Source organism: Adiantum capillus-veneris, chromosome 20 (genome assembly GCF_014529385.1).
Source record: "Adiantum capillus-veneris isolate H3 chromosome 20, ASM1452938v2, whole genome shotgun sequence".
Taxonomy (NCBI): Eukaryota; Viridiplantae; Streptophyta; class Polypodiopsida; order Polypodiales; family Pteridaceae; genus Adiantum; species Adiantum capillus-veneris.
This window is the reverse complement of record NC_140950.1, coordinates 5,803,226-5,830,326: the sequence shown is the minus strand read 5'-3', so window position 1 is coordinate 5,830,326 and position 27,101 is coordinate 5,803,226. Positions and strand designations below refer to the sequence as shown.

The window sequence follows — 27,101 nt, the reverse complement described above, 5'->3', positions numbered from 1 at the left end:
GTGACATATGTAATGTAGCTCTGTCTCGGGCTCTATCTGGCACACCTGACAAATCTTGGATTCAGCGGGTACTCTTCTAAATCTACCTGTCTCGATCTCTAGCTGATGTGAGGATGTGCGTATCTGACCAATAGCAAATCATATCCCGTGGATAGATGAGTATCCATGTATCCTTGTTTGGTCACAAAAGCATCCTCCGTGAGCTGGAGAAGATGCTCTCTATAGAAAGTCATGTTCGTACCTAGCTCATGTGTAGGTTGTATCCATATCCTCTTCGTATCCAATTGAATCAAGTCTTGTCTGATGAGCCTGGTAATCTCTACCCTAGTGAGGGAGATGGAGGGTGCATCCAGAGAGTACTGAAATGGGGGTAGCCGAACCATACTAAAGCAGTGTAATTGAAACCAAGATGCCATCTCTGCATACTAACATGATCTATCAATGCCAGCTGTGTCGCGAAGACTCTAGTGCTAATTGAGCATATCTGTCTCTAGGAAGAGCCCAAGTGCTATGCATAAATGAAACTGATCGAGTGAGTGCCTCCACTACCAATGGCTCTGCCCTAACAATGTCATGTGGTACTGAAGGCCTTGGCCCTAATCATCCGAGAAATCATAGACACCAAGGGCTTCTCCATACGCCTCCATCCATCAGTACTACCAGCTTTGCTATGATGATCAATTGAGGGGCCCCATATCTCCAGTCCGTACAACATGGCCGAAGTGACCAAAGTGTCAAAGAGCCAAAGCTTTGTGCGAGGTTCCTGGAACTGAACGTGCGAACATATCCTCTCAAGTCTCCCCAATGTTGCATAGGCCCCGATCAATCGCGTATCTGCTGCACACCTCAGGGAAAATACCGGACCACTGAAAACCGCCCCAAGATAAGTGTATGTATCTGCATACTCTACAGTCTCTCAAGCATATGTAAAAGTGGGGGTAGACCTCCTTACCCACTGCGCCGTGGTGTTAAACACCATTCCCTTGGTCTTACCAAGGTTCACAGACAATCCACTGCCCCGTGCAAATACATGCAATGCATGCAAATGATGCTGCATCCCCTTTGGAGAATCTGAGATCAGCACAACATCATCAGCATATAATAGCAATGAAATCCATGTCCCTGCAAGCTGAGCACCTCTATCACCCTCTATCTGTACATAATCTGAAAACTCATTTACATATATTCCAAAGAGAGTCGGAGATAGGGGACAACCCTGCTACACCCCGATGGTGGAGTGAACCATGTCGGACATGCCTTGAGTAGTGCGTACCTGTCTTGCCACTGTTCGATGCCCCAAATCAGCTCTGTGGGCACCCCCATGTCTTGCAATTTGCGTATGAGTCTGGCTCGTGGCACTGTATCAAAGGCTTTGCGGAAATCCACAAAGCTACAATATATCCTCCTGCCATGGTGTCTACCCTCCTCAATAATGGCTCTGAGTGTCAAAATCTGGTCAAGAGTGGAGAAACCTCTCCTGAACTCTGCCTATCCTGCTGCCCGTATGCCCACTCTCTCTGCCCATCCACTCAACTCATGCTCAAGAATTGATGCATATAGCCCAGCCAGAGTGTGACCAACCATGATGGTGCGGTAATTCTCGGGAAGCATAGGATCTCCCGACTTGAAGATAGGCACAATCGTGGACATACTCCAAGTCTTAGGAAAACCCTTATTAAACATCATAGCAAGAGGCTCTTCAAGCATATCTCTGGCATGGATAAAGTGCTTTGCCACCAGACCATCATGATCCTGTGCTCTTCCTGTCTTCATCTTGTCAATGGCTTTCCTTACCCTCTCAGTAGTAAAGAAAGTACATGTTTGTGGCATGCCTTTGGAGGGTCAGGCAAAGGTGGTTGCCCCGATGTTGTATAGAGAGATGTAGCATATTCCCCCCATGTCTCTATGGAAGTGATGGCTGGCGGTGGAGTGTGCTCATTGAAAGCCTCCATGCCTCACTAGAGTCGTGACTCATAAACAGCTGATACAGATCACGCTCTAATTGAGATAAGTAAACCCTCTTCTTTCGTCGCACTAGGCAGCGAAAGATAATTCGTGACTGTCTATGTGTAGTAGTACCCATGAGCACCTCTCTGTAATTTGATCCTCGTCTCTCTACACTCCTCATCATACCAACTGTTCTGAGGCATGCTCCCATATCGTCTGCGTGTAGGTTGGCTGTGGGGATATGCCTCTGATGCTGCATCATGGAGCGTCTCTGTTAGAATCTGGGTGAGCTCATCTAGTGGTCGTCCTGGCTCCTGAGTGCATAGCTGCCTATATATCTCATCAGTGTATACGGGATCCGTCTCCCTCGTGAAGGTATACCGAGTATGTGAGGAGGCCTCTCCCAATGGAGCTGTGTTGAACTGGAACGATAGAGTGAGAGACAAGATAGATAATCGGTTGCTACCCCAACCGGCCAGTTCCCACCACGAAATCCTGAAAGGAAGGAATGAGTCGTGGCGGAGCCATAACATAATCCATTGTACTAGCGCATGCCGATGTGAAAACCATTCTCTGTAAACCATTCAAAATGACCAATCCATGTGCAATCCCCATATCAATCAAGTATCTGCCATACTCAGTGTGCTCCTCATCCTATGATAATCTAGACAGGCCCATTTCTGTAATATCAAGCTCCCTTATCAACTCCTCTGAGGTATCATAGAATATTGTCTGGTGATGGGTAGTCCTAGCATTGAAATTCCCCAAGATAATAATGTCGCCTTCTCTAGAAAACTCCCATATATCATCATCCACAATAGAGAAGGGGGATTGTCCTCTAGGTGATGCATATAGTGACGTACTAGGAGGGAAATAGAGGTATTTGCGTGTCTCTTCCTTCAGTCTCACCCACATGTACCTAGCATGCTCATCCCTCCAAGCTATATGTATCAGAGACTGTAGCTCCTTCCTGAATAAGACTACCACTCCTCCTGAGCCTCGTCCTCTGTGCTCTGATCTAGTCTCCTGTCTGCAAGGTGTCTCCCATCCGTATCCGCTCACATGGGGCATGGATTGCCCCGGGGCCTGATGCGTCTCAGAGTAGAAAATGATGTCTCTCCCTGAAACTATCCTCAAAGGCCCCTACATCTAGGCGCAAAGATCCATTACAATTCCATGTAGCTAGGTCTCGCTCCGTCATGCGGGGCGCTTCTCCAGAATAACCACTTTCCCCTTCTCTCGAGTTGTCATTATCTCGGGCATAACTTTTTTCATATGAGCAAGTTGTGAGAGTGTGAGGCTATCTCCAAGGAATATGCCCGTTTTCTTTAGTGTAGGACGCTTCGTCCTTCTTTGCCTCCATGGATGGGAAGCGCATGATTAAAGCTCTTTCGTTTAAAGTCTCCCCATTTCCTTGTGTCTTCTTCCCTACCCTCCATGCCTTTGTATGAGTAGCTTCACTACCCATCATGCGGAGAAGTTCTTTGACTTCCCCTTCCACATCATCTCGGTCTTGTAGACCGGTTATTCGTATGTGCAGAGCTCTAGTCTTCCTTTGCTGCTCTTCTTCTAAAGTCATGTTGATGATTGTAGGAGTGGGGATAATGTGGTTTCTTTTCCTTTCCCTTTCTTAGTGACTTCTATCCATTTCTCGGCCTCATCCGCCTTCTTCTGTGTCTTCGTGAAGACGTCTTTACCACATTCTGTTTCTCTTCCTCTTTGATCATCTGTACCTGTTCCTTGATGACCTTGATTTCCTCTATCACCGAGAGCTGGAACTCACCTTCCTCTAGTCCATTGCTTGCTCTATTAGCAAGCTCCCGCTTGAGGGCTGAGACCTCTTCTTTGAGTGCTTGTGAATCCGTCTTAAGTGCTTGTATTTCTACGTGCAGGTCCTCTTTCTTCTTCTTCTTCCATTGCGTGCCTTCGTTGAGGAACATTTGAATTTTGAAGAAGGTTGGCCTTCTCCTTCCACCATCCTTCCATCTCTGCTTTCCATTCCTTCATCTCCCTTTCCACTTGTGTTATCCGCTTGTTTGTAAGCATGAAGGTTGCTTTCGTACGGGACTTGCAAACTGGTGAAGCGCTCATGACCTTCATCATAACGTCCCCTTGTCTGTTAGGGTAGTTGCAGAGGCATCAACATCACCGGTAACTAGACACCTTGGTTATGCTACCACCAACTTTTTACTCTAGAAGAATGCCATCGTGAGCATCGGTTGCCTCACAGAAAATTGAACCGTAGATTACACTATGTCCAAGAATCCCCATTTGTGAACTGTGAACACATTATGTCCAAACTTTTGTAGACAATGACCTTTTGGAACACTTCCCATAATCCTTACAATAGTGGATTGTTTGCAGTATATCCAGTGTTTTGTATACGTCACGTTGGTTCCTTGCCAGATGCATGTGCCTTGAACACTGACCTGCGGGTTCAAACATCGATAACTTGAACTCGAACACATGGGTCTAGATGACTTGTAGGGAGCACTGTTTGCCCCTCTCTGCCGCTCTCAAGCCTCTCTCTGGCTGAAGAAAGTTGCAGCAATGGCCACCTGACTAGAAATCTAGCACCGTGGCCACGGTGGCGGCCGCCATGAGTGCCATGTCGAACTCCTCGTTAGAATCCGTATCACCGCTATCTCTATCAAGTTTCACAAACGGGAACGCATAACAATATACTCGAATAAATAGAATTTATTACTTAATTTTGAAGCAATTGGATATAGAGAAAATGAGAGAGAGAGAGAGAGAGAGAGAGAGAGAGAGAGAGAGAGAGAGAGAGAGAGAGTTGACACATTACTAGGGACCAAAAGATGGGCCGGTTCCCCTCCCCCCAAAAGTATCTTCATTACTGGGGAGAAGTCTATACAAGCACTTGAACCGAACGTATTACCACGTTCGTTCTAGAATCAGACTTGATGGTACTCGGAAGCCTTGGCTTCCTATTCCTAGGACAAAACCCTATTCCCAAGAACTTTGTTCTTTATTCTGAATCCTTGAGAATCAAGGTTCTCGCCTCTGGATCTCACCTTTCAGACTCAGGGCATGACATCCCTGCAACTCTTTTCCGACTCTGTCCCCGGATCCTTTTCCTGTAGAACAACTCTGCTTTCCTTGACACGAAATCCTACCTAGGGAAGCTCAACTTCCGGATCCCAACTCGAGAGTTTACCACTCTTAGATCCATGGATCTTCTTCCAAACTTGGGGTGCTAAACCCTTGGGTTGATCTAGCTATAGTTCCTTAGAGCGCTTTTCTCCTACAGAGGCTCCTACCTTCCTCTGCTCCTACTCCCTTGCGAAGAGGAAGTACACCTGCAAACAAATCTCAGAGATCATAACATGAAAAACGTTACCTTCGAAGTCTCGAGGCTCGAAACGCAACTTGGTTCTCAACAAGCAACTCCCCGGAAGAGATCTCCACACAGAGAATCCTCTCTTCCAATCCTATTCACAGAAGAGGTGTGCTCTTGGGTTCCTTCTTGTAAATTAGCCCTGTCTACGATGTTTATGGACTGAAAACAGAGAAAAACAGCAACTTGTCGCGATGGAAACACTCTCCGTAGGCATTTCTTCGCGATGAAACTCGCATACTAGATCTTGGTGGCATCTGGTACACTCGGGGCATGGGCATCACCGGTGACTTTGTCTTCACGGCTGAAATCTGCAACAGTCTCCCCTTTTTCCTAGCGTTGGCTTTTATTGTGCACCTCTGGAGTGGTAGAGTCTTGGTGCTAGCGCTGGCAAAGCTGAGAGGAGTGGGGCGCTAATGTTTCCTTTTATAGGCTCCGGAAGGTGGCAGAAATAGGAGGGGATCTCGGCGAGAATAGAGCAAGGGGGGGGAAGCGCCCAAAGTAGAGAGAGAGATTCCCTTTTCTTTTGTGCCATTAGAGAAAGGGGGCACCCTGATTTGCTGCCCTATTTTTGCAGTATTATGTGGGCGGCCAGCCAATCTTTTAAAAATGGTATGAACCTGCCCAAAAACTCAATAAAACCCTATAAGCTGAAAATGTATGCTTACACGGCACTTCCCAGGCATCCCTTGATGCAACATGTACGAATGCAATGCAAACATAAACCTCCTTGTGGGAAAGCATCTGGTTTCCCAAAAAGCAACTTTCTTTCTCAAAAAGCATCTGTATTTCCTCAAAGTTTCCTCTGAACCCATCTTCATTCAAGTGCTTGCTCATCCTTGTGCACTTGTGCACAAGTCTAACTTAGCTCTGAATTTCCTCCCGACTATGGAATATTCCCTTTCCGATGCCCTCGTCACCCAACATGTGACGCATCAAGACATGTGACGCATCAAGAATGCCCATCACCCTGTCCTTTCTCACCGAACTTACGGTACAATCTCCTTTGTGATGCTTTATGTTACCCATCCTATGACGCATCAAAGATGTCTGTTCCCGGATGGTTGACTACGTCTTCGCGATGCTCCCTGTCACCCATCCAATGTGACGCATCTGAAGCACCCATTCCTGGTGGCCTTACAGATATTCCCGTTTACAGTGCTCCTGTCATTACTTTAAATGACGCGCCAAAAATATCTGTACTTGGATGTCTTCAACGAGAAAAACCCTCTCACTTAAAATTCCAATAATTGATTGAGAATTATTTTTCTACGAGATAAAGCTAATTTAGCAACATCAAGCTTGCCTTTGCCTTTATCGTCTTGTGAGCTCTTGCATTTGGCTTCACATTCCCGAGCCAAACAAGCATTTCCCTCAAGGACTCCAGTTGTGGAGAGGCCACTAACTGGGTATTGATCCAACAATTTTTAAAGTCAATATGATAGAAGAAGACCTTTAGGTTTAAAAACATTGAGGCCATTGTGCCAAGCGGGAAAGTCCCCATACTCACGATCGGCTCCATGAGCTTGATGGGATAGCATAAACCTTCAATGGTCATGCCCTCCACTTTGTTGGGACGTTGCACCTTCTCTGAGGACTCCTCACATGCCATGCACTGTGGTTCTCCAACAATTTCCACTGTAGAGTCTACCCTCTCTATTGACGGTATCTCAAGATGCATGTAGAAATGCTGAAGTTTCCCAACCGGCTTCTTAGAACGCTGCAAAGGCATTGCCTCCTAGTGCCATACGTTTCAAGACACTTTCAACAACGAGGTCATAAGGGAGATACCCCTGTCATATGCATTTTAAGATGCTGTTAGAGGAGGCTTGTCTGCTAGCAAAAATTGCTCCAACATTGCTGTCGTTCATTGCAAACGCTTCGTGAAGCATTGGCAGATTGTAGTTCTCCTCAGCAAGTGTTTCAAATGCCGTCTCTTATTCCCTGCAAAGCGCAAAGCGTTTCAGAACGCCCACTGCAAGAGGCAAAAAAAACGCCGGTTCGCAAAGTGTTCATGCAACACCTTTTCTACAACATGTGTGATTTCTCCCGAAATCAACGAGCCACTTGCTCTGAGACCATGTCAAAGTCGATGATGCGGAAGCGTACAATGAGAAGGGAGAATGCACGAGAGAGAGAGAGAGATTGCTATACCAACCAACTGGGCAATGAAGTAATGATTATACAATAGGGGTTGGCTGCTCCTTATATACTAGCTTGGGGGCCCTTAAGTAACCCCCCCCCCCCCCCCCCCCCCCCCCCCCCCCCTCCCAATCGAGCAAATTGCCCTACCCAGAACCTCGACAAATAAGTAAAATAAACACCTAAAGCCAAAATAATTATTGGGATCACATTGGGCTATTCACTTGAGATGCTTTAACTTTAACACCTATGCCTATCAAGTCACGAGGTGGTGCTAGGTATTTTTTTAGTTTCATAGATGATGCAACTCGCAAGATTTGGGCATATCTGTTGAAACATAAAGATAATGCCTTCCGTATCACTCATTTGTCGTGTGGGTGTAAGCTTTGTTGTACCATGTATCTGTGTGTGTGAATACTCTCTACCTATGTGGAAGCTAATGTAGACATAGCCATGTGATCTATCCCATGTGGAAACGTATGTGGAAAGTTTAGTCAACAAAGATGTGTAAGGCTTACAATAAGCCACCTAGAGTGCCTGCCGGTGTGACAATTCAAGTATCCTTTAAGCTCTACAAAAGGGCTTTTGCTTTACAAACAAAAGCCCTTTTGGGCTTCGTGCATTAAATCTCTCTCTCTCTCTCTCTCTCTCTCTCTCTCTCTCTCTCTCTCTCTCTCTAGTCGCAACAACAGAACCCTCAACTCTCTGATTGCTCTCCTATGTCTCCCTAGGGCAAGGGGCATGGCGAAGGGCAGCCCTATGGGAGGCGTTAAGAAATAGCCTCGTCCCTCCTCAATCAATAGCAGCTTGTTGCCTGCGCCCCTCAACCAAGCGTAGCCAAGCCTTCACTTCGTTTGTGATTCGCACGAGCAAAGGCCCAACACAGCTTGCAGAAGCACACCATGTGGTTGGAACTTCAAACCTATCCAACACAGCTCGCAGAAGAACTGCGCCAGTGAAGCTCTGTCGAGTTCATTTTCAACACAGATTTTTCTTCTTGAAGCTTTAATGAAAGCCTACCTTACCCTAGGTATCTTTTCCACCAGTAAACTTTTGCTGCTTGTGCAGCCCATCAAGTGGAATGTCGGCTTTTGCTATACCAGCCTCCAACACCCGCAAGAGTTTTCTTGCAATGGTGGTTGCCCCAAGGAAGGATCCCACAACCCGTCAACATGCTAGGATCACAGCCTTCGAGGCCCAAATCCAAACACTCATTGAGGAGAATGAAAGACTCAAAGAATGCGTGCGTAACCTTGAGGACACGAAAGAAGCCTCCCTCGCTGACACAACACATAAGCAGATTGACACCAAGATACAAGCAGTCTTACAAGAATGTCGACTCCAAGAATCTCTTGGCCTCAAGGTCAAGATTGGGGGGCTCCAATCCCCATGGTGCATCGACCAGGCACCCTAGAAGAAGCAATTGCCAAGCTCATTGCCATCCTTCAACTAGTTAACATTGAGCCCGAAGCCGTCTCCTGGATTAACCACGTGGGCACTGTATCCTCACTTTCACATCTAACCCTATGTGCATGTGGACAAGCTATCCCAGTTCTAGGGTTCAAGTTAGCTTAGGAAGTGTTTTGGCACCCTTGTGAGCGTGTGCGCAAGCCGTGCATGTCCAGGCACTTAGAATAGTTGCATACCCTCTGATTCCACACACCATGATCATTAGCATGACATTCAGTACCCATTATGAGCATTTTCCAGGCATAGAACCCTTTTTCCCAAAATACACATTTTTCACTTATTTATTAATAAGTGACTTTTGTTGGAAAAGTAAGTAGGGCAATTTGCTAAAAGAACTATAAAAGAAACCCATTGGGCACTCAGTACAAGCAGAAGAAACATCAGAAGAAGTTCTCCAACTTGTAGAGTCTCTCTCTCAGCAGCACCCAACGTTTTTGGTGTCAGCCTTCAACATCCACTAGCATTTTTGGATTTTCAGCTTTAGCCTCACAGATCTACCACTCCTGCACTAGATCCTCGCCACAAGCTCCTTCCCCGCAACGGGATCTGTGGCATTTTCAGTGTCAGCCAAAGTCAGCCCTAGCGTTTTCAGTTTCAGCCAAAACCAGCCCCATCGTTTTTGGTTTTCAACCTTCAGCTGTATAGATCAGCCTTTAACCTCGCCGATCCCACCCCTACTGTAGCAGATTCCCACCACATCGCTGAATTCAGACAGTGCTTTCAGAATTCAGCAGATCAGCACTTTTTAAAGCATTGTCGTCGAGTCGTCACCACCGTCGTCGTCGCCGACATAATCCCAGATTCAGCCTCAGATCAGTTTTCAGATTTTCAGCCAGATCAGCCCTATTGTTTTTGCATTTCAGCCCGTCCTTGTCGTCGCCATCATCATCGTCAACATCGTCGGCAAGTCCATTGCATCTAGACCATTGTAGCAGATTTGTGCAATCTATAGCATAGACCTCTCTCGCCATAGAGAGAGGGGCCCTTGGAGGGGGGTTTGAGAACCCATCTGGTGTTGTATTTCTTTTCTCTCTCTCTCTCTCTCTCTCTCTCTCTCTCTCTCTCTCTCTCTCACAGTACTTTCATTCACAGTAGCATTCACTTTGTTGTTGTCATTGCACTTGCACTCTCTCTAAGAAGAACGGAAGGCTCTCCCTTCCGTACGTAAAAGCAACCCTTGAGCAAAGTTCGGAGCACTCATCTTGAGCACTATCAACATTCACTTCTGTTGCACCTTACAAGGGCAAAGAAGAACGGATGAAGTTGCTACGCCAATTTTGCCTTCTCAAGGAAAAAAATCTTTGGATCGCAAAGGAACTAACCACAAATAAACTCAAGGTTAAAGCAAGCGAGCCAGCATTCAAGAGTTTTGAACTTCAAAGCCAGCTCCCCCCTTACAGGATCCCCCCTAGATTTTCTTTTCTTCTACCCTTTCGATGGACTCTCAGTCCTTAACTGATGTATCTATTGCTATCACCTGAAAGAAACCGTTGTAATGTTTTGTCATGGTCCCATGGGTCATATATGACCTCCGTGGACGATAAATCTCTCTCTCTCTCTCTCTCTCTCTCTCTCTCAAGCTAGATCTTTAAGGTCTCTTGGGATAGTTTCCTACGACGTTAAAACTCTCTTCTTCTTCTTCTTCTCTTAGGCTTGTGTTACTCTTAATCACATGTATTAAGCCATGAATGCTTCATTGGCATATCCACTTTAATTTATATCAATTGGTATCAGAGCCTAAGCGAGTACAACTGCTGGGAGTCACTATAGATTTTGCTTCCAAGCTGATCTGCAGCAGGGTGGATAGGTACGGTAATTATGGTACGAAAAAAATGTTGTACAACTGCCGGGAGTCACTCTAGATTTTACTTCCAAGCTGATCTGTAGCAAGGTGGACAGGTGGATGTACATGTCTCTATATGCATGGTTGCACATTTAAAATATGCATGCATACACACTGACATGCATGCACATATATACATACTTTTTTTTTTTTGTGAATCTGTTTTGATTAATTTACCCGTGGGAAACCTCAAGGCGAGGAAAATCCACCAAAAAGATCATATACAAAGGTGTCACGTGCACATCTAACCCTATGTGCATGTGGACAAGCTACTTCAAGTCAATGGTTTAGTTAGTCTAGCTTAGGAAGTGTTCTGGCACTTTTGTGAGTCTGTTCGCAGACCGTGCATGCCTATGCACTTAGAGTAGATGCATATCCTCTGGTTGCACACAGCATGATCATCAACATTACCATCAGAATCCATCAGGAGCATTTTCCAGTGCACAGAATCTACTTCCCCTATTTTGGCCATTTTTCACTTATTATTTTTAAGTGACTTTTGTTGCGAAGTGGGTAGGGCAATTTAGCAATCTTGTATAAAAGAAAACCTAGCGCTAGTGGAATCTGGTAGAAGAGGAAGGAAAGCACAGGCATCAAGTTGCAGTAGGCCCTCTGGAAAACTTCTGAAGCAAGAACCCTTCCACAACAGTGTTTTCAGCTTGATTCACCTAGCGTTTTTCAACCTGAAGAACTCTGCCACTCCCCGTCTCGTGTGTTGTGCATCTTTCAGTTTAGGTATTATTTGAAGTGCTTAGAGTTGTTCAGTCTGTTCTTTTCCGTTGGCACGTGCGTTTTGCAGCTTGGCACCCAATTACGCAAATTGGATGCAAAGCGCAAAGAGGCTTTCATTTTCGGATTGGACGACTCTATCAGGTTTGATGTGAAAGTCTTCAATCTCGTGGATCTCAACAAGGCGGTAGCGATTGCTCTCGCACAGGAGATGAAGCACAAGAAGGGAAAGCCTAAGGAGAACAAGTCGTCTCAAAGTACCTCTCAGACTTCTTAGAACCCTTAGAATGGTAAGAACGGTAAGAATGGTAACTCTTCTAGCCAATCTTCCTCTCATCCTTCGAAAAAGAACTCTCAAAATGAATCTAAGGGTAAAGCTAAAGCACCTGCAAAACCTAAGCTAGCCCCGGATGAAAAAGCCGCACAAGGAATTATGGGAGGATACATAACGGCTGAAGAACAAGTGATTTATGCTAAGGAAGGTAGATGTTATCAATGTCACTTTAAGCGTCACATTAAGAAGGCTTGTCCTAAAACGCCATCTAAAGAACCCAAGGAACCCACAACTACCACAAGCACTTTAATGAATCAATCTGCGTCATCACATGTTGCTGACACACACATTGATGAGTCTCGCATGAAGTGTTATGGTCATGTGAAACGTTAGCGTTTTGTCATATTGTTTGATTCAGGTAGTATGCATGATGTGATTAGTGCCTCTGTTGTAAAGAGAGCCTCCGCCTATAAGTTAGTCCGACATCTCCTCTCTAGGTGTCTGGCTTCGCTCCCGGTATGGACTCTCTCATCACGCAAGAGTGCCGTGATGTGTTGTTTTCAGTTCAAGAAGTTGCCTTCCGTAGAAAATTTGTCGTGTCTCCTCTTTCAGGATGTGATATGCTTTTGGGCATTCGATGGTTTCATGAGCATAACCCTCTCATTTATTGGGAGGACAATACTCTCATATTGAATGCCCAAATTGACTCTCCCATGATCATTCGTGCTGAGGAGGGTTTAGATTCTTTGCCTTTCATTTCACATGTGCAGGCAAAGCGTGAATTATGACGAGCATAAGCGGCATTCATCTATGCCGCTCCAGTTACCTAGAGCATTTGGGCTCCTGACAGGTATTCAACTTTGCTTACCAAGTTTAAGCATCTCTTTTTGCAGGATGATCTTCCATCCCGTCTCCCACCCGAGTGGCCGGAGGACCTTCGCATCGAGCTTACAGAGGGGGCACAGCCTGTCAGTAAGGCTCCCTACCGTTTGAACAAGACTCAGGAAGAAGAGTTAGAGTGGCAACTCACGGAGTTGGTGGCTTGAGGATTCATACGTCCTCCTATTTTGTCTGTCCGCAAGAAGGATGGTTCGTCTCGTTTGTGTGTTGATTAAAGGGCATTGAACAAGATGACTGTCAAGAACAAGTTTTCGATGCCTTGCATTGAGTATATCCTCGATAGGCTCAATGGGGCAAAGGTCTTCATAAGGTTGATCTCAAAAGTGGATACCATCAGGTAAGGATATTCAAAGGCGACATCTTCAAGACCGCTTTTCGCACAGAGCGAGGGCAATGGGAATGTGTAGTCATGCCTTTTGGATTAACAGGTGCCGTGGGTACTTTCAATCGTCTCATGGTAGGCCGTTTTGGCGATATGGTTGGTGTATATGTGTTCATCTTTCTTGATGATATTCTCATTTTTTCTACCTCGTGGGAACAACATGAAAAGGATGTAGAAAGGGTATTAACCCGTTTGAATGAGTGTCAATTGTACATTGCAGCTAAGAAATTTGAGTTTTTTCTCATTGAAGTTACTTATCTGGGTTATATCATTTCTGCAGAAGGCGTCAAGCTAGATCCCGCGAAGGTGGAACAGGTACGTAATTGGGATTTGCTCAAAACTGCATATGATATGCGTTCTTTTCTTGGTTTATGTCAAGCATATAGTTCGCACATAGAGAATTTTGTACGCATTGCCGCACCTATGATTGATGTTTTGAAAGGGGTAAAGACTCGCCGTCAGCGCGTAGACTTGCCCGAAGGAACCATTGAGGCTTTCGTAGCTCTCAAGGTTGCGGTGATAGAAGCACCGTGTCTTATCCTTGCCTCTTGGGATGACCTCTTTGAGGTATGGACGGATGCGAGCAATGTCGCCATAGGCGCTGTGCTTCAGCAGCATGGTCGTCTAGTAGCTTTCCTTAGTCAGAAGCTCAATAGTGCAGAAAAGAGCTATTCAGTTTATGATAAAGAACTTTAGTTTGTCATTCACTCTCTTAAGCATTGGAAGCATTTTCTTTATGGTAGAGAGTTGACAGTTCGCACAGATCACCAAGCCCTCAAGTGGCTCCAGTCTATGGCTAGTGCACATTGGAGTGATCGCCAAGCACGGTGGTCACAATTTTTTGAGCAATCTGGAGGTTTGATTGAGTATGTGCTTGGAAAAGCTAACCCTGTTGGAGATGCGTTAAGTCGCAAAGGACAGATTTTGGCTCTTGAGTCAAGATCCACAGTTTCTCTTCAGGGTGTGTCTTTTTCGACAGCATGAAGAACCAGTATGCGGATTCCGAGTTTGGTAAGCAATGGTTGCAGGCTCTTGCTTCCCAAGGGCCAAGCAACTATCTCATTCGTGACGGTTTGTTGTATTTTCGTCAATGTTTGTGTGTTGCCCTCTTTCAGGCCAACCATATTGCATGATGCACATGACTCTCTCACAGGTGGGCCCAGGGGAATGAACACCACTCTGGAAAAAATAGAAAGATTCTTTTATTGGCCTAAAATGCGCAAAGATGTGTTTCGTTATATCACACAGTGCATTATTTTTCAAAAGGTAAAAGCTCCGCGGGGTAAGCACTAAGGCCTCTTGCTTCCGCTGCCTATTCCCGATGGACCTTTTCAAGATATTTCCATGGATTTTGTGATTAATCTTCCACCTAGTTTGCATTCAAGGAACACTCAATGTTTAACAATTGTTGATCGTTTCAACAAGTTTTGCATGATGATTCCTTGTAAGGCCACAGTCACCGCACAAGACGTGGCACGGTTGTTCATAAAGCATTGGTACCCCCTCTGTGGTTTGCCAAAATCGATTGTTTCAGATAGGGATGTTAAGTTCACGTCGGGTCGCACAGACCGTGCATGCCTAGGCACTTAGAGTAGATGCATATCCTCTGGTTGCACACATCATGATCATCAGCATTACCATTGGAATCCATCAGGAGCATTTTCAAGTGCACAGAACCTACTTTCCCTATTTTAGCCATTTTTCACTTATTATTTTTAAGTGACTTTTGTTGCGAACTTGGTAGGGCAATTTAGCAAGCTTGTATAAAAGAACATCTAGCGCTAGTGGAATCTGGCATAAGAGGAAGGAGAGCAAAGGCATCAAGTTATAGCAAGCACTCTGGAAAACTTCTCAAGTAAGAACCCTTCCACAACAACGTTTTCAACCTGATTCACCTAGCGTTTTTCAGCCTTGGATTGCTGGCGTTTCCAGCCTTGACATACATCAGCAGATTCAGCGTTTTCCGAGCCAGCAGGTAGAACATTTTTCAGCTAGCAGGTTTAGCGTTTTTCAGCCAACAGATTTCAACACTTAGCCTCAGATCAGCCTCGTCATCGTCGGCAGTTGCAGAATCGCAAAGCATTCAGTTTTCAGCCTAGTCTCACATCATCGTCTCCGACCTAGAACCACATTGCATTGTAGCGTCAAGAATTTGCATCAGCATCTTGTACCAGATTTGTGCAATCAATAGCACAGACTTCTCTTGCCATCGAGAGAGGGGCCCTTGGAGGAGGGTTTGACAACCTGTCTGGTGTCGTATTCTTCTCTCTCTATCTCTCAGTCTGAGTACTTTCATGCACAGTGTTTACCCACTTTGTTTGTGATCATTTGAACTCTCTCAATAAAGGAACAAAAGGCTCTCCCTTTCGTAAGTAAAAGGAATCCTTGAGCACATTTTGGAGCACTCATCTTGAGCAAAGTTCGACATTCACTTCCGCTGCACCTTACAAAAGGGAAGAACACTGAAGTGCTCTGCGATACAAAAGCGCTAAAAGCAAACTTAGAAGAGCTGCAAGATTTCCAGGGATATGTCCCATTGTCAAAGGCAAAATGTAACGATTGCCTCAACGAAAACTTGAACGATGGAAAAGGATCTGGATCATGCTAGTGAAACATGCGGAGGTATTTTGGAAGAATTCCGAAAAGCCATAATTATTTGTGGAAGACTGCTGAGGGAAATCGAATGTGCAAACAAGCAGAAACGTGGCGAAGGAAAGCCCTGGTGCAGCGACACTCCCAAAGCAGATGTCTGTCTGTCTCATCATCAGCGGAGCAACCGACACAACGAGAGAAGCTAATACGACGCGCCGCAAGGAGTGTTCCAATTGGAAGAACTCCCAACAAACAACGCCAAAGAAACAAACACTCCTTACGAGGCAAGCGAGACTTCCAGATTGCAGTAAGAGCCTGCCTCCACCATTGATCGGATTTGTGTAAATCCTAGAGCGCATTACAATGATCAGCCAGCCAAGAGTCCTGTAGGAGAGAAGCATAGATATGGCAAGCAGAAATTGCATCCAAAGAAGAGTCCCATAAATTCCAATCCTGCATACGGCATCCATCGGCCAGCAGCGGCAGGCACATAAATACATACACATGTCTACAACCTAATACACATGCATGCATACACGCATGTACTGGTGAGTGCATATAAATAACAAGTACGTTAAGTACTAATACCAGTACGCGCATTTATTGTACAATATGGGATAATGTACATGCATGCATGGTGAGCGCATATAAATAACAAGTACGTTAAGTACTAATACCAGTACACGTATTTATTATACAATATGGGAAGAATGATAAATACGAGTATCGAATGCAACCTTGATTTGAAGAAGTGACCCCCTAGGCTCAATTATAAAGGCCTCTCGCCTAAAAGCAACAAAGCAAAATTGGGTGCTGCCAAAAGCATCTGCTGAACTTGATTAGCGCTCAATAACTGGGTTCACACTTGTTAAAATCTACTTCATCAGCTGTACAGCTGCCTGACTTTTCCGGGGTGATTTATGGGTGCCACTTCAGTAGGCCGTACGGTCATTTTGCCACATCATCACTTGCGATCAGTTTCTTCCTCTTCTCTTCTGCTAGTTATAGCCATGTCATTACTTTGTGACAGCCATGGTCTTTCTGCTACTGTCTTCTCCTTCATGCCATCTTCTTCTCCTCAGTTTGCAGGAGGCTGTGGGTCACTTGGTTTTCCTTGTTTTTCATTTTTGTTTTGTGTGCTGCTGCTTGCTTTGCTTGTCATACACAGTCTGCCTGTAGTGGGGTGGGCCCTGGGGTTGTGTCTGTGGTTGTGTGTTGTTTTTTGCTGTTGCTTTTTCCTTGTTTGTGGAGCACATTTGAAGGACTTAAGATGCTCATGCAAGGCTGGTTTGTTCCCTTGTCTCGCCTGGTGGAAGATGCTTAAGCAAGGCTTCTCTTTTGGGAGGACTCAAGCTCTTCGGTAGAAGTTGCTCTTCGTGGTGTGGATGCTAAGTTCACAGCCAGATTTATGTGGTTCAGTTTTCCATCTCAGCCCTGTTTTCATGTATCATTCCGCTGTTTTCCATCTCAGCCCCATTTACATGTATCCCTCCCTCAGCTTTGTCACCCCGAAGATGTTGAGGGTTTTTTTCACTTGTATTGTGTTGTATTTTGGCTTTGGTTGTGTTTTGTAATTAGCATATTTCTGTTTATGTAATACGAAGTGTACAAGTCCATTATTTTTGCTAATTTTGACGGATTTTCAATTTCTAGAAACCAGCATCTTTTTGTTCCACATAGAAATCAGCTCTCACATTGTTATCCCTGTTTTTTTTTTACATTCTCTGGGTGATAGATCATCGAGCATCTCCAGAGGTCTCTTTTGTACCCAGCCACTTTTCCTGCCAAAGAAAGGAGAAAAAAAAAACAGAGAGAGAGAGAGAGAGAGAGAGAGAGAGAGAGAGAGAGAGAGAGAGAGAGAGAGAGAGAGAGAGAGAGAGAGAGAGAGAGAGAGAGAGAGTTGTTGCAGATGTTTCACAAGAAAGCGCCACCTGACGCTGTGGATCTTGTTTCAAGACTGTTACAATATTCTCCTACCCTTCGATTAACCGCAGTATGCTTAGCAAGCCTTGTGTTTATGGCTCAAAAACATAATTAAAGGGGAGTATACTGCTCATAAAACATATGTATATGGCAGTTGGAAGCATGTGTTCATCCTTACTTTGATGAGTTGAGGGACCCAAGAACCAAGCTGCCTAATGGGCGTGCATTGCCTCCCCTCTTCAATTTCAACTCTCGAGGTAATAAGGGCGTTTGTTTTTTTTTTTCAATTTTCCTTATTTTGGGTGGTTGTTTTGGATCGTAAGAAGACTAATTTAACTCGCCTATGCAGAGTTGAAAGGTGCTACACCTGAGATGATTCAAAAATTGATACCGGAGCATGTTGAAAGGCAAATATCCTCAGGTTAACTTTCTTCTGTATGTCTCTGCACTCGAAGGAGAATTGACAAGAAGAACTGGTTTCTTCTTGTCTATACACATTGAAAAGATATCAGTTTGCTCTTTACTGGCACCTTGTCATGGATTCAAACTCTGGTTAACAACGCATAAGTAGAGATTTACGCAAAGATGTCAAATGTAGCAAGCGTTCCTTTGTGCAATCAACATCAATGCTTGGAGTCTTCCCTTTCATTAGTATCTTGGATAATTAGGTGTGTCGAGCCTACGCCAAAACTTTGATCAGTGGTTTAAAAATAATCTAGAGGAACTTGCAATAGCACACCACATGCCTAGAGCTAGATTTGAATCTATCACAAAAACAAGAGTCAATGCATTGGAACGTGAGAGTTCCTTTTGATGATGATGAGAGAGAGAGAGAGAGAGAGAGAGAGAGAGAGAGAGAGAGAGATCATTAGATATTTATGAGAAGGATTCACAATGGACACTCTTTGGGTGAAGAGTGCTCAGCTATTCAATGGGATTGGAATTGTTGTCGTCGTCTCAAAAATACCCCAAATTCATATGTTCCTTTGTTCCTTTATGAGAGGTAAAATGGACACCCACAATGACTAGCTGTTGGTGACATGCTGATGACCTGCAAGCTGCACAACTCGTAGTATGGCTGGTGCATTCACGAGCAGTAAAGGTTTGGTCCCAAAAGGGGATATGCCACCACAGCTTTGCCTTTGTGCCACCCTTTGTTTCTGCTACATAGGCAAGTTTCCTCGGGAAAGGCTCGTGCTTCAAATTTCAAGCGTTCTCTCTCCTTGAAGGGAGACAATAGTCAAGATATGCAGAGGCACCAACACCACACTCTCACAACACACCAAGAGTAGTATACTGAGGACTAGCAGGGGCATGCAGTGGATGCCAAAGCAGACACTATGGTAAGGACGGTCATGTTATCGAACATGTGCTTGAGCCCATAGCCCCACTCTGCCAAACCCAACATTCATAACCTCAAATCCATGCCAAAACTATGGCAGCATTTTCACCACCAACTGCCCCTAGGATGCAGGCTACAGTTGAGGCACATCTTGGCTTGGGCTTTTGCATCATCATTGTTGCGGGTTTACAGAAGAAGAAGTTTGGATGCCCGAAATCAAGCAGTGAGGCTCAGAAGCAATGAAAGAGCTCATAGCCTGAAATCGAAGATAAAGCACGTCTGCCATTGGTAGATCTCTTCGTAGCAGATGAGAATAAAAATGACTTGGATGCATCTAACCCAACAATAGAAGGCAGATCAAAGATACGAGATACAACTTGACTACAATCCCAAATCTATTAGTTAGGAAAGATGACGTTTAGCACAGATGTAAAATCTAATCTGTGGGTGACCATTTGCCCGAAATCCAAGCAATGAGGCACATATGAAGTAGCTAAGCAATGGTTACTTCTACAAGTGCACTCAAACTGGGACGCTCAAGTGAATGTAGAGATGTAGAACCTGGGCACCAAAGATGATAGGTATAGAGACTTGAGAGGTATATAATAGTAAAGAAACAAGGGAGATAGAAGTGCTAGGGAGACCGGAATTAGACACAAAACTGACAATTAGCTCAATACAACTAGCAAACAAAGTTAGAAAAGAGTGGGTCAGTGGACTAACAAAGAGTCAAGACAATAGAGAGCAAATACACACAGACAACAAAAGAACAAACGCACACTAGGAGAGAACACATTGAATGACTACCCTAGAAGCACTCATGTGCGTCACTAATGACACAGACCTCGAATAGACTTGTAAAGCAATCACCATCTAGTCGACAAAGTTTAGCTTCAGATAAATCCATCAAAGCAAGAACCAGCAATCCTAATCGCGCAAATAAACCCATCACAAACATCCCACTCTACATTGCAAATGTCGTACAACAATCGTGCAAGGTGGAACACACAAATCCAATGCAACCATTCACCAACCCATATTTAGGCAAGGAAATCCAAGGTTCAAATGCAAGTATTCACCAGTATTTTGAATAGAACAGACCAATGCAAAATCAATGAAACCTCTTAGAAAATTCAAATGGAGATCATCAAATAGGTAGTGAGAGCAGCACCTTGTGTAAAAAGACAGCAGACATGGGTAGGAGACATCACGGACACATGGAGGGAGTACATTCAACAACATAGCCATTCACTATCGCTAGTTTTCTTGGAGTGGCACACAATCCAAACACAGAAGTCCACTAACTACAACAAAGATTGCCCAATCTGAGTTGTGTCCCACAAGCATAACTTTCACAATCCCATGGCTCAGAAGAACCAACCAACTACCTCTAAGTAACTTGGGGCGTCCATTAACATGTTGGTTGTAAACCGCGTCCTATGCAGCCACATTTCTCTCCCATCCTCTATGCATGTCATCGGAGCTTGCTTGCCATGTCCAAACCACACCATGCCCTATACCTCTGTCTTCCTCTATTTCTACCCCTCCATCATCTTGAGTACTTTGCCTTTAAAGCTATTACATCATGAGATGTCCCTCTAATAACATTAGCCAATAGAAATTATGTCAATTTTTGAGAAATCAAAATTAATTTTAGCCAAAACAAGTGATAAAATCACCAGGCATGTCAAGCATAGTAGAAATTTCTTTTTGACATGCAGTTTTTTAAGCCCCCTTTCATATGCTTTGTGTAATACGATCAACTTATATAATTTGCCATATATAACGTTAACTCAAGGGTATAAACACAACAAATGACAGGCAATTTTGAGATTCTAGCACGTCAAATGACATGAGGTTTCTTTTAAGCACTTGTTTTGATAGGCAAAATAGCCATTGACAAAAAAAAGGCGTCAATTTTAAGTTTTGATCTGAGTCTAGATCCCACTTTAAAATCTCTACATCTCTAAGCTTTAAAAAGAAAAAAACATGAGCACAGAGAATTAAATTTAATAAGCACCCTTAAGCTCTATACCTTAAGGTTTAGAGCCCTGTGCTCTAGACCCCACTTTAAAAATTCTACATCTTTAAGCTCTAGAGCCCCTTTTACAAATTTAAAACTCTAGATCTCTAAGCTATAATTCCCACTTTAAAAGCTCTAAACTTATGAGTCCTAAAACTTTAGCGTCTCGGGGTGACTCTCCCCCTACATGTGGGTCCATGTAACCTTTTCCTTCTAAAAGAAAAAAATCTACGTCCTCATTGGATCATTGAAGATCTTACTTTGAAACTCCTACATCCTTAAGTTCTAAACTTAATTTTAAAATCTTTAAAAATAAAAATAAAAAATCTCTAAAGATTAAAGCTCTAAAGGATAGATCCTTCTTTAAAGTTTGAACTAACAAAAATGACAACTTTAGTTTAGTTTCAAAAAGTGAAGAGCTAATGAAAAGGTGACTTTTGGGATTTGTGGAGCCTCTAAAGCTTTATCATTTAACCTGTAAGGTTGTTAACGTTTCATGCTTTCAAAGGAAGCCCAAAATCCTTACTTGATAAATGAGCATTCATTTCATATTTCAAAACTCAAGACATGTTCATCATTAGATTTACAATCATTTTTGGCCTATTAAAAAATGCTTGAAAATACAACTCAACCTTATTTCTATTTTAGTCAGCAAAAAGAGAAGGCATCTCTATAGCCTTTGCCCTTTGGGCAAGCCAAAAAGAGAAAGCAGCTCTAAGCCTTTGCCCTTTGGACACGCCAAAAGTAAAAGTGGACAATCGTCACAAACTCCTTCTCTAGGCAACGCAAGCTCTCAAAAATGCAACGATGCAAAATCTCTCTCTCTCTCTCTCTCTCTCTCTCTCTCTCTCTCTCTCTGCCCTGTAAATTTGCATCTGTGTTGTTCTTGTTTACTGAGATGCGAATGTGAACGGGAAGGCTTCTGAGAGGAAAGTATGTGTGAGGAGGAATCACAACTTGCGTTAGGAAAAGCTTGCATGAGCAAGAATGCCTAGCTTGTGGCCCTGGAGAGGGAAAGAGTGAGGAGAAAGAGGCATTGTCATGAGGGTTGAGGTATGTTAGTGCAAGGGTAGGAGGAGGAGGGCAACGCACTGCAAATCGAGGGCATGGTTGAGGGATTTTTTGGCATGCAGAGGCCATAGGAGAGGTTGGTGGATAAAGCGTGCAGTTTTTTACCCGTTGATTTTGGACGGCCAGGATGACTACCAGGTGGATTGAGAGGCATTAAGATTAGGTTTTCTGCCTGTAGAAGGTCTTTTCGGGGAAGGTAGCTGCAGTGCGTGGATGAGGGGATGTCTACAGCGCATGCGCGCATCTGGAACGTGTGGCGAAACACAGGCGGACGTACCGCAGGTCTGCAGTTGAAGACAGGCGTCGTTTTTGCTCACGTGCTGTAAATCCGTCTGCCCCCTCGTATGCTAAGGCGACATGGCCTCCTTTTCTCTCACATAGGGTATCTACGTGTTGCGCCTTGCCGAGCATTCAATGTGTGATGGCAATGTGCTCATAGCCCAAAACACCTATCTTTCTCGCGCTGCTGCACATTCAATGTGATGGGAGGTCATCTGCAATGCAGAAACTGCCTGTTTTGGGCAAGGAGGACAGCAAGGCCTTAGCATTTGTTGGACGCCACAGTGCAAGGGGTCTTATGAAATTGTATAAGAGCAGGGATTGTTTTGCGTTTGTCCATCTCAAAATTGTGAGGATATATATTGAATAATAAAATTACCGTTGCTTGCCAGTGGCTTCCAAACAACATAGTGGGAGTTCTTTTGCTGCTGAAGCATGAGAATGGTACATAAGCAGTGGAGATTCTGATGGTGCTGACATCATGGATTTTGAAGGTGGTGAGAGCTATTGAAGACTTTTGTGTTGTTGCAGTTTCTAATTTTGCTTGGCAAAACTCTTTAATAGCCTTAAATGCACTTCACTGTTGTCATTTTGATTTCTCTCCCGTTTGTACTTTTTGTGTTGCATCTTGACCCATCGCGACGTCAGCAGAAAAGCAACAACACCTCGAATTCCGACTGACATTGGCAAAACATTTTGCAACATGCTTAGACTTTATTTTCCATCCCCGCATCGTGCCTTCTCTCATGATCATAGGCTTGCACGCCTACAATGCTTCTTCTATGTAGGTCGAAGACCAATGGTCTAGGTGCATGTCCTCTTCTCTATGTTTGCGAATACATGCAGGCGTTTCTTAAGTTTGTTAGCTTTTAACAAGCCAATTGGTAGGCCACTCTTAAGTGATCGTACTTTGCCGGCATCGACTCCTTTCCATTTGTGTCAAAAGTGTCCAAAGCCATGTTTGTCTAGGCTAGCTCTCAACAGATTGTCAACTGTATTGGTATCAATGGTTCCATTTGGCTTTCATGCACTTTTGTTGGCATGTTTGAGTGATCATTAGCATTCTATAGGCCATCTATGAAGAAGTTGTCGTCATCATATTTTGTGTGCAACTTCCTTGCATCATAACCAAGCTACCTGCATAAGATAAGAACATAAGAATTATTATCTTGTGTTGTGTCATGTCATCTATGGTTCTTAATATGTTGTCATTCTCGCCACATAATCATTGAATCTCTCTCTCTCTCTCTCTCTCTCTCTCTCTCTCTCTCTCTCTCTCTCTCTAACACACATAGACCCGTATCACAAGAACATTCGCCACTCTCATATGATTACCCACCTTCCTGTAATTGCAAGCACCTCTCTGCCTTCTAGGTGCTTTGATATGCAAGGAGTAGTCATACAAAAATGTTGTCGTCTTGAACAATTTGTATGACAAATGAGTGTTTGCTTGTCTTTCTAGCTATCATTATCAAATTTTTCATTATATATAGAAGGCATTAGGCCCTCAACATTAATGTTCTACAGAGCTTTGAAGGTTGAGAGAAGGTACTCCTATCTCGAGTGCTAAATGTATCGATGAGTCCCCAAATGCATGCACATCATCGTCGCCTCGCAAAATATTGAAGCAAGAGCTTCATAGGCCTCACAAGTCTGTTGCACGTGCATTGTTTCATTTGAATGACTCGATGAACTTTGCACTTGAGCATTCATTATTGCAAAATCTTGTTTGTTTGAGAGCCATTTTATCAACTCGTAGAGGTGTTTGCTTATGTTGCTATCTTTTGGATTATGTAGGCAAGCAAGCCGTGGTGGAGCCCATTAATATCAAGAAGGAAGCATATGTTGAAACAGTTGTTCCATCCCATGCGCTAAACGAGGCAAGAACTCTTCATAATGAGCCTTTGTCTATTGAGCCTCCCCTGCCACTGCAAGCAACAATTGTCCCAAACCCTATTGAGGAGATACCTCTTAGCAATGCTAATGATCCGAGCCTGATTGAAATTGAGCCTTCTGTTCAACCTTCTGGCCTATATGGAGTGGGTGAATCATCTCAACTAGATAGCAAGACTATTGATCTTAGCGTTGTTCCATTTCCTCAAAGTCTTCTCCCACAATTCTTGATTATTGATATCTCTGACTCAAGCCCACGATTCTATATTGAGGGCCAGATATTGAATCTGTATGGGACCTACAAAGCTGGCCTTGACCAACTGAAATACAACCGTTACTTGAAGGTCGACTTGGTTGATGAAGAATGCACCAACACTATTACGGTGGTGGCCAATGATCCATACATAATAGAGCTCTACGTTGACCAAGCTCCACCTCGGTGACTGTTCACATTGCTAGCCCAATTGTCAGACGCAAAAGTAGGGTAGATGGGGAGTCAGCGTTGTATTCCTTGTACATCGATGCTACAACTGCTGTAAGCGCATGAGAACCTTTCCTAGTGTCTCTTACCTTCGCCCCGGACTGCAAGATACCTACATTTCTTGATGACATAGGTGCACAACAACCTTCAAGTGGATGTTCTCAGTTGAGCACACTTGCTTTTGTTATTTTACAAAAGCATAACTCACAGTCAAGATTTGGTGGGTCTGTTGGTGACCTTCTGGTTGCAGATGGTCCTCTCCCATCAAATAGGGCATTTGTAAGAATTCACCTATCTTGCTTATTGTTTTGTACTCTTTTATTATAGATTTGAAATCTTCCATGATTCATTCATGCTCCTTTTGATTTTGTTTCCATAATCTTCTCTTGTAGCTGAGTTTTGTGAACTCTCACAGAGATGATTGCCAACAATTGCTTCAAGAAATGGTTGTTGATGGCCCTGTAATCTGCGTTGCAAGAAACATTGGTGCTTTCCTTGGCAAACCCAATACCTTGTCGATACTGGATGTTACAATTCTAGTGCCTCTTTGTAGTGTGCGCCTCTGAGAGGAGCTTGCTGCTGTATTTTAGGCTCAAACCAAAAATTTGGGGTACAATCGTGAGGTGTGCTCATATAGCATAAAGTGATATATTAGAAGTGACTTCTCTCATTTTCTTACATAGTTACCTTGTGCAGGTTGTTGGCACGCTTCGGTTCGTCAACTTCAACAGTGTATTGCTGAAGAAGCATTGTTTGCATTGTAAATCCACAAAAGTTTATAGACTTAGGCAAGCACCTTATTGTGGATCTTGCAATAACAACACCACAATAATCACAACACCAAATTTGGAAGCACATATTGCAACAAAAGACAAAAAGCTTCCTGACGTGCAAGTCATTGGTGCAGCAGTCGATTTAGTCCTTGCATTGGATAGAACCTTCAACCAAATTTACATTAAGTCCGTTTCTGAGGCAAGAGATACCTTGGCAACAACCTCACTTTTTGGCCGCTTCAAAATCAATGCAAGTGTCCATGTGGTGGCGTATCAAACTGAACCTTAGTGTTTTGAATGTTCGCCTTTCATTATTAGCTACCCTTTACTTTGCCTGCTTGTTCCAAGTATATCCTCAAACATAACCAATGCTTCCATCCTCTACTTCTTTGTAATGTGCTTTTGCACGCTTTTGGTTGTGCTCCTAAGTATTGTGGTTGTGCTTCTAAGTATTGTCCGCTTCCCCCTGCATTGAGAACTCAAAATATTTATCTGTTTCTCTTCTCTCTCTCTCTCTCTCTCTCACACACACACACACACACACAATCTTCTTCTTCTTCTTCTTTCTCTCTCTCTCTCTACTCCTCTCTCTATCTATCAATTACATGCAAAACAACGAACACTGCCCTCTTCCTCTCTCTATACCATTCTTTATTTTGTTCAATATTGTTGCCTATATTTGCATTAAGAATTTGACTACTTTGTTCCTCTCCCTTCCTCTCTCTCCCTCTCTCTCTCTCTCTCTCTCTCATACACACACACACACACACACATACAAACACAGACACATACACAAATACCCACATCCATACATCAATACCTATGTGCACAGACATAGATACACACACATAGAAACAAACAGACACACACACACAATTTTACGTTGACATGATATTTATGCAGACACATCCTTTTAATCAACAATTGTTTCTAGCACTCCATAGTGTATTGCAAACAAACCTAAGCTTTGAATCGTTTAGGCTTATGATTAAGTGAAAGAGCTGCACAGTTGAATGCTTCGTACGAAACTTGCGAAACATCGATGAGTCTCACAATGGAAGTCATCAATATTTTTGCTCACAAATTCGAAAAAGCACTTATCACAATCCTTCACAATGCTACAAGAGGACACAACAAACAACAAGTAGTTGGAAAATCAATTAAAAAGGGACTTCTAATTATAGACGGATCTACTATGGGCTTAATCTATTATGCTTTCACGACTTTGCAATCACGTCGTAAGCTTGTCCATTGGACAATTAGAGAGTGTGATGCATTGACCTGCTTGTGGAGAGAGAACATGGATAAACCGGCAACTCAAATCGCAAATTTATTTATTGAAAAAAAATCACTTTGTGTCCACACACATTCTGCAATTACAACAAAACTAAAGTGACCAAGACATATAAAGCTAACGGAGACTACCTCATTGAAGCAACATCCTTCCACTCATCCACAAAAAAAAACCAAGATTGTAAAAAAATTCCTCAAGAGACTGAATGACACATCCATGCGAAAAATGTGGCCGGTTGTTTTTCCGCTCACAAGTCACGCAATTGGCTCCTCCACTGTGCTTACATACTGGAGGTGGAAAACAAAAAAGATGCTACTCTCTATTCTGTTGTCGTGCATGCAAACGTAAATCAAACAAATCTAAGGTGCAATTTGAGGCTTGCATA

The 27,101-nt window shown here is 43.7% G+C and overlaps 1 protein-coding gene across 1 annotated transcript in view; it reads left to right on the top strand.

The window, feature by feature from the left end:
- Nucleotides 1-25,711, top strand: part of LOC147432035 (shaggy-related protein kinase epsilon-like) — a 43,183-nt gene extending 17,472 nt beyond the window's left edge. Inside the window, exons 9-13 of the mRNA XM_086491844.1 lie at nt 17,547-17,630; nt 17,715-17,817; nt 17,910-17,981; nt 24,073-24,359; nt 25,346-25,711. Of these exons, the coding sequence (XP_086347970.1) occupies nt 17,547-17,630; nt 17,715-17,817; nt 17,910-17,981; nt 24,073-24,359; nt 25,346-25,711 (912 nt within the window). The remainder of the gene's footprint in view (nt 1-17,546; nt 17,631-17,714; nt 17,818-17,909; nt 17,982-24,072; nt 24,360-25,345) is intronic.
- The last annotated feature ends 1,390 nt before the right edge of the window (nt 25,712-27,101 follow it).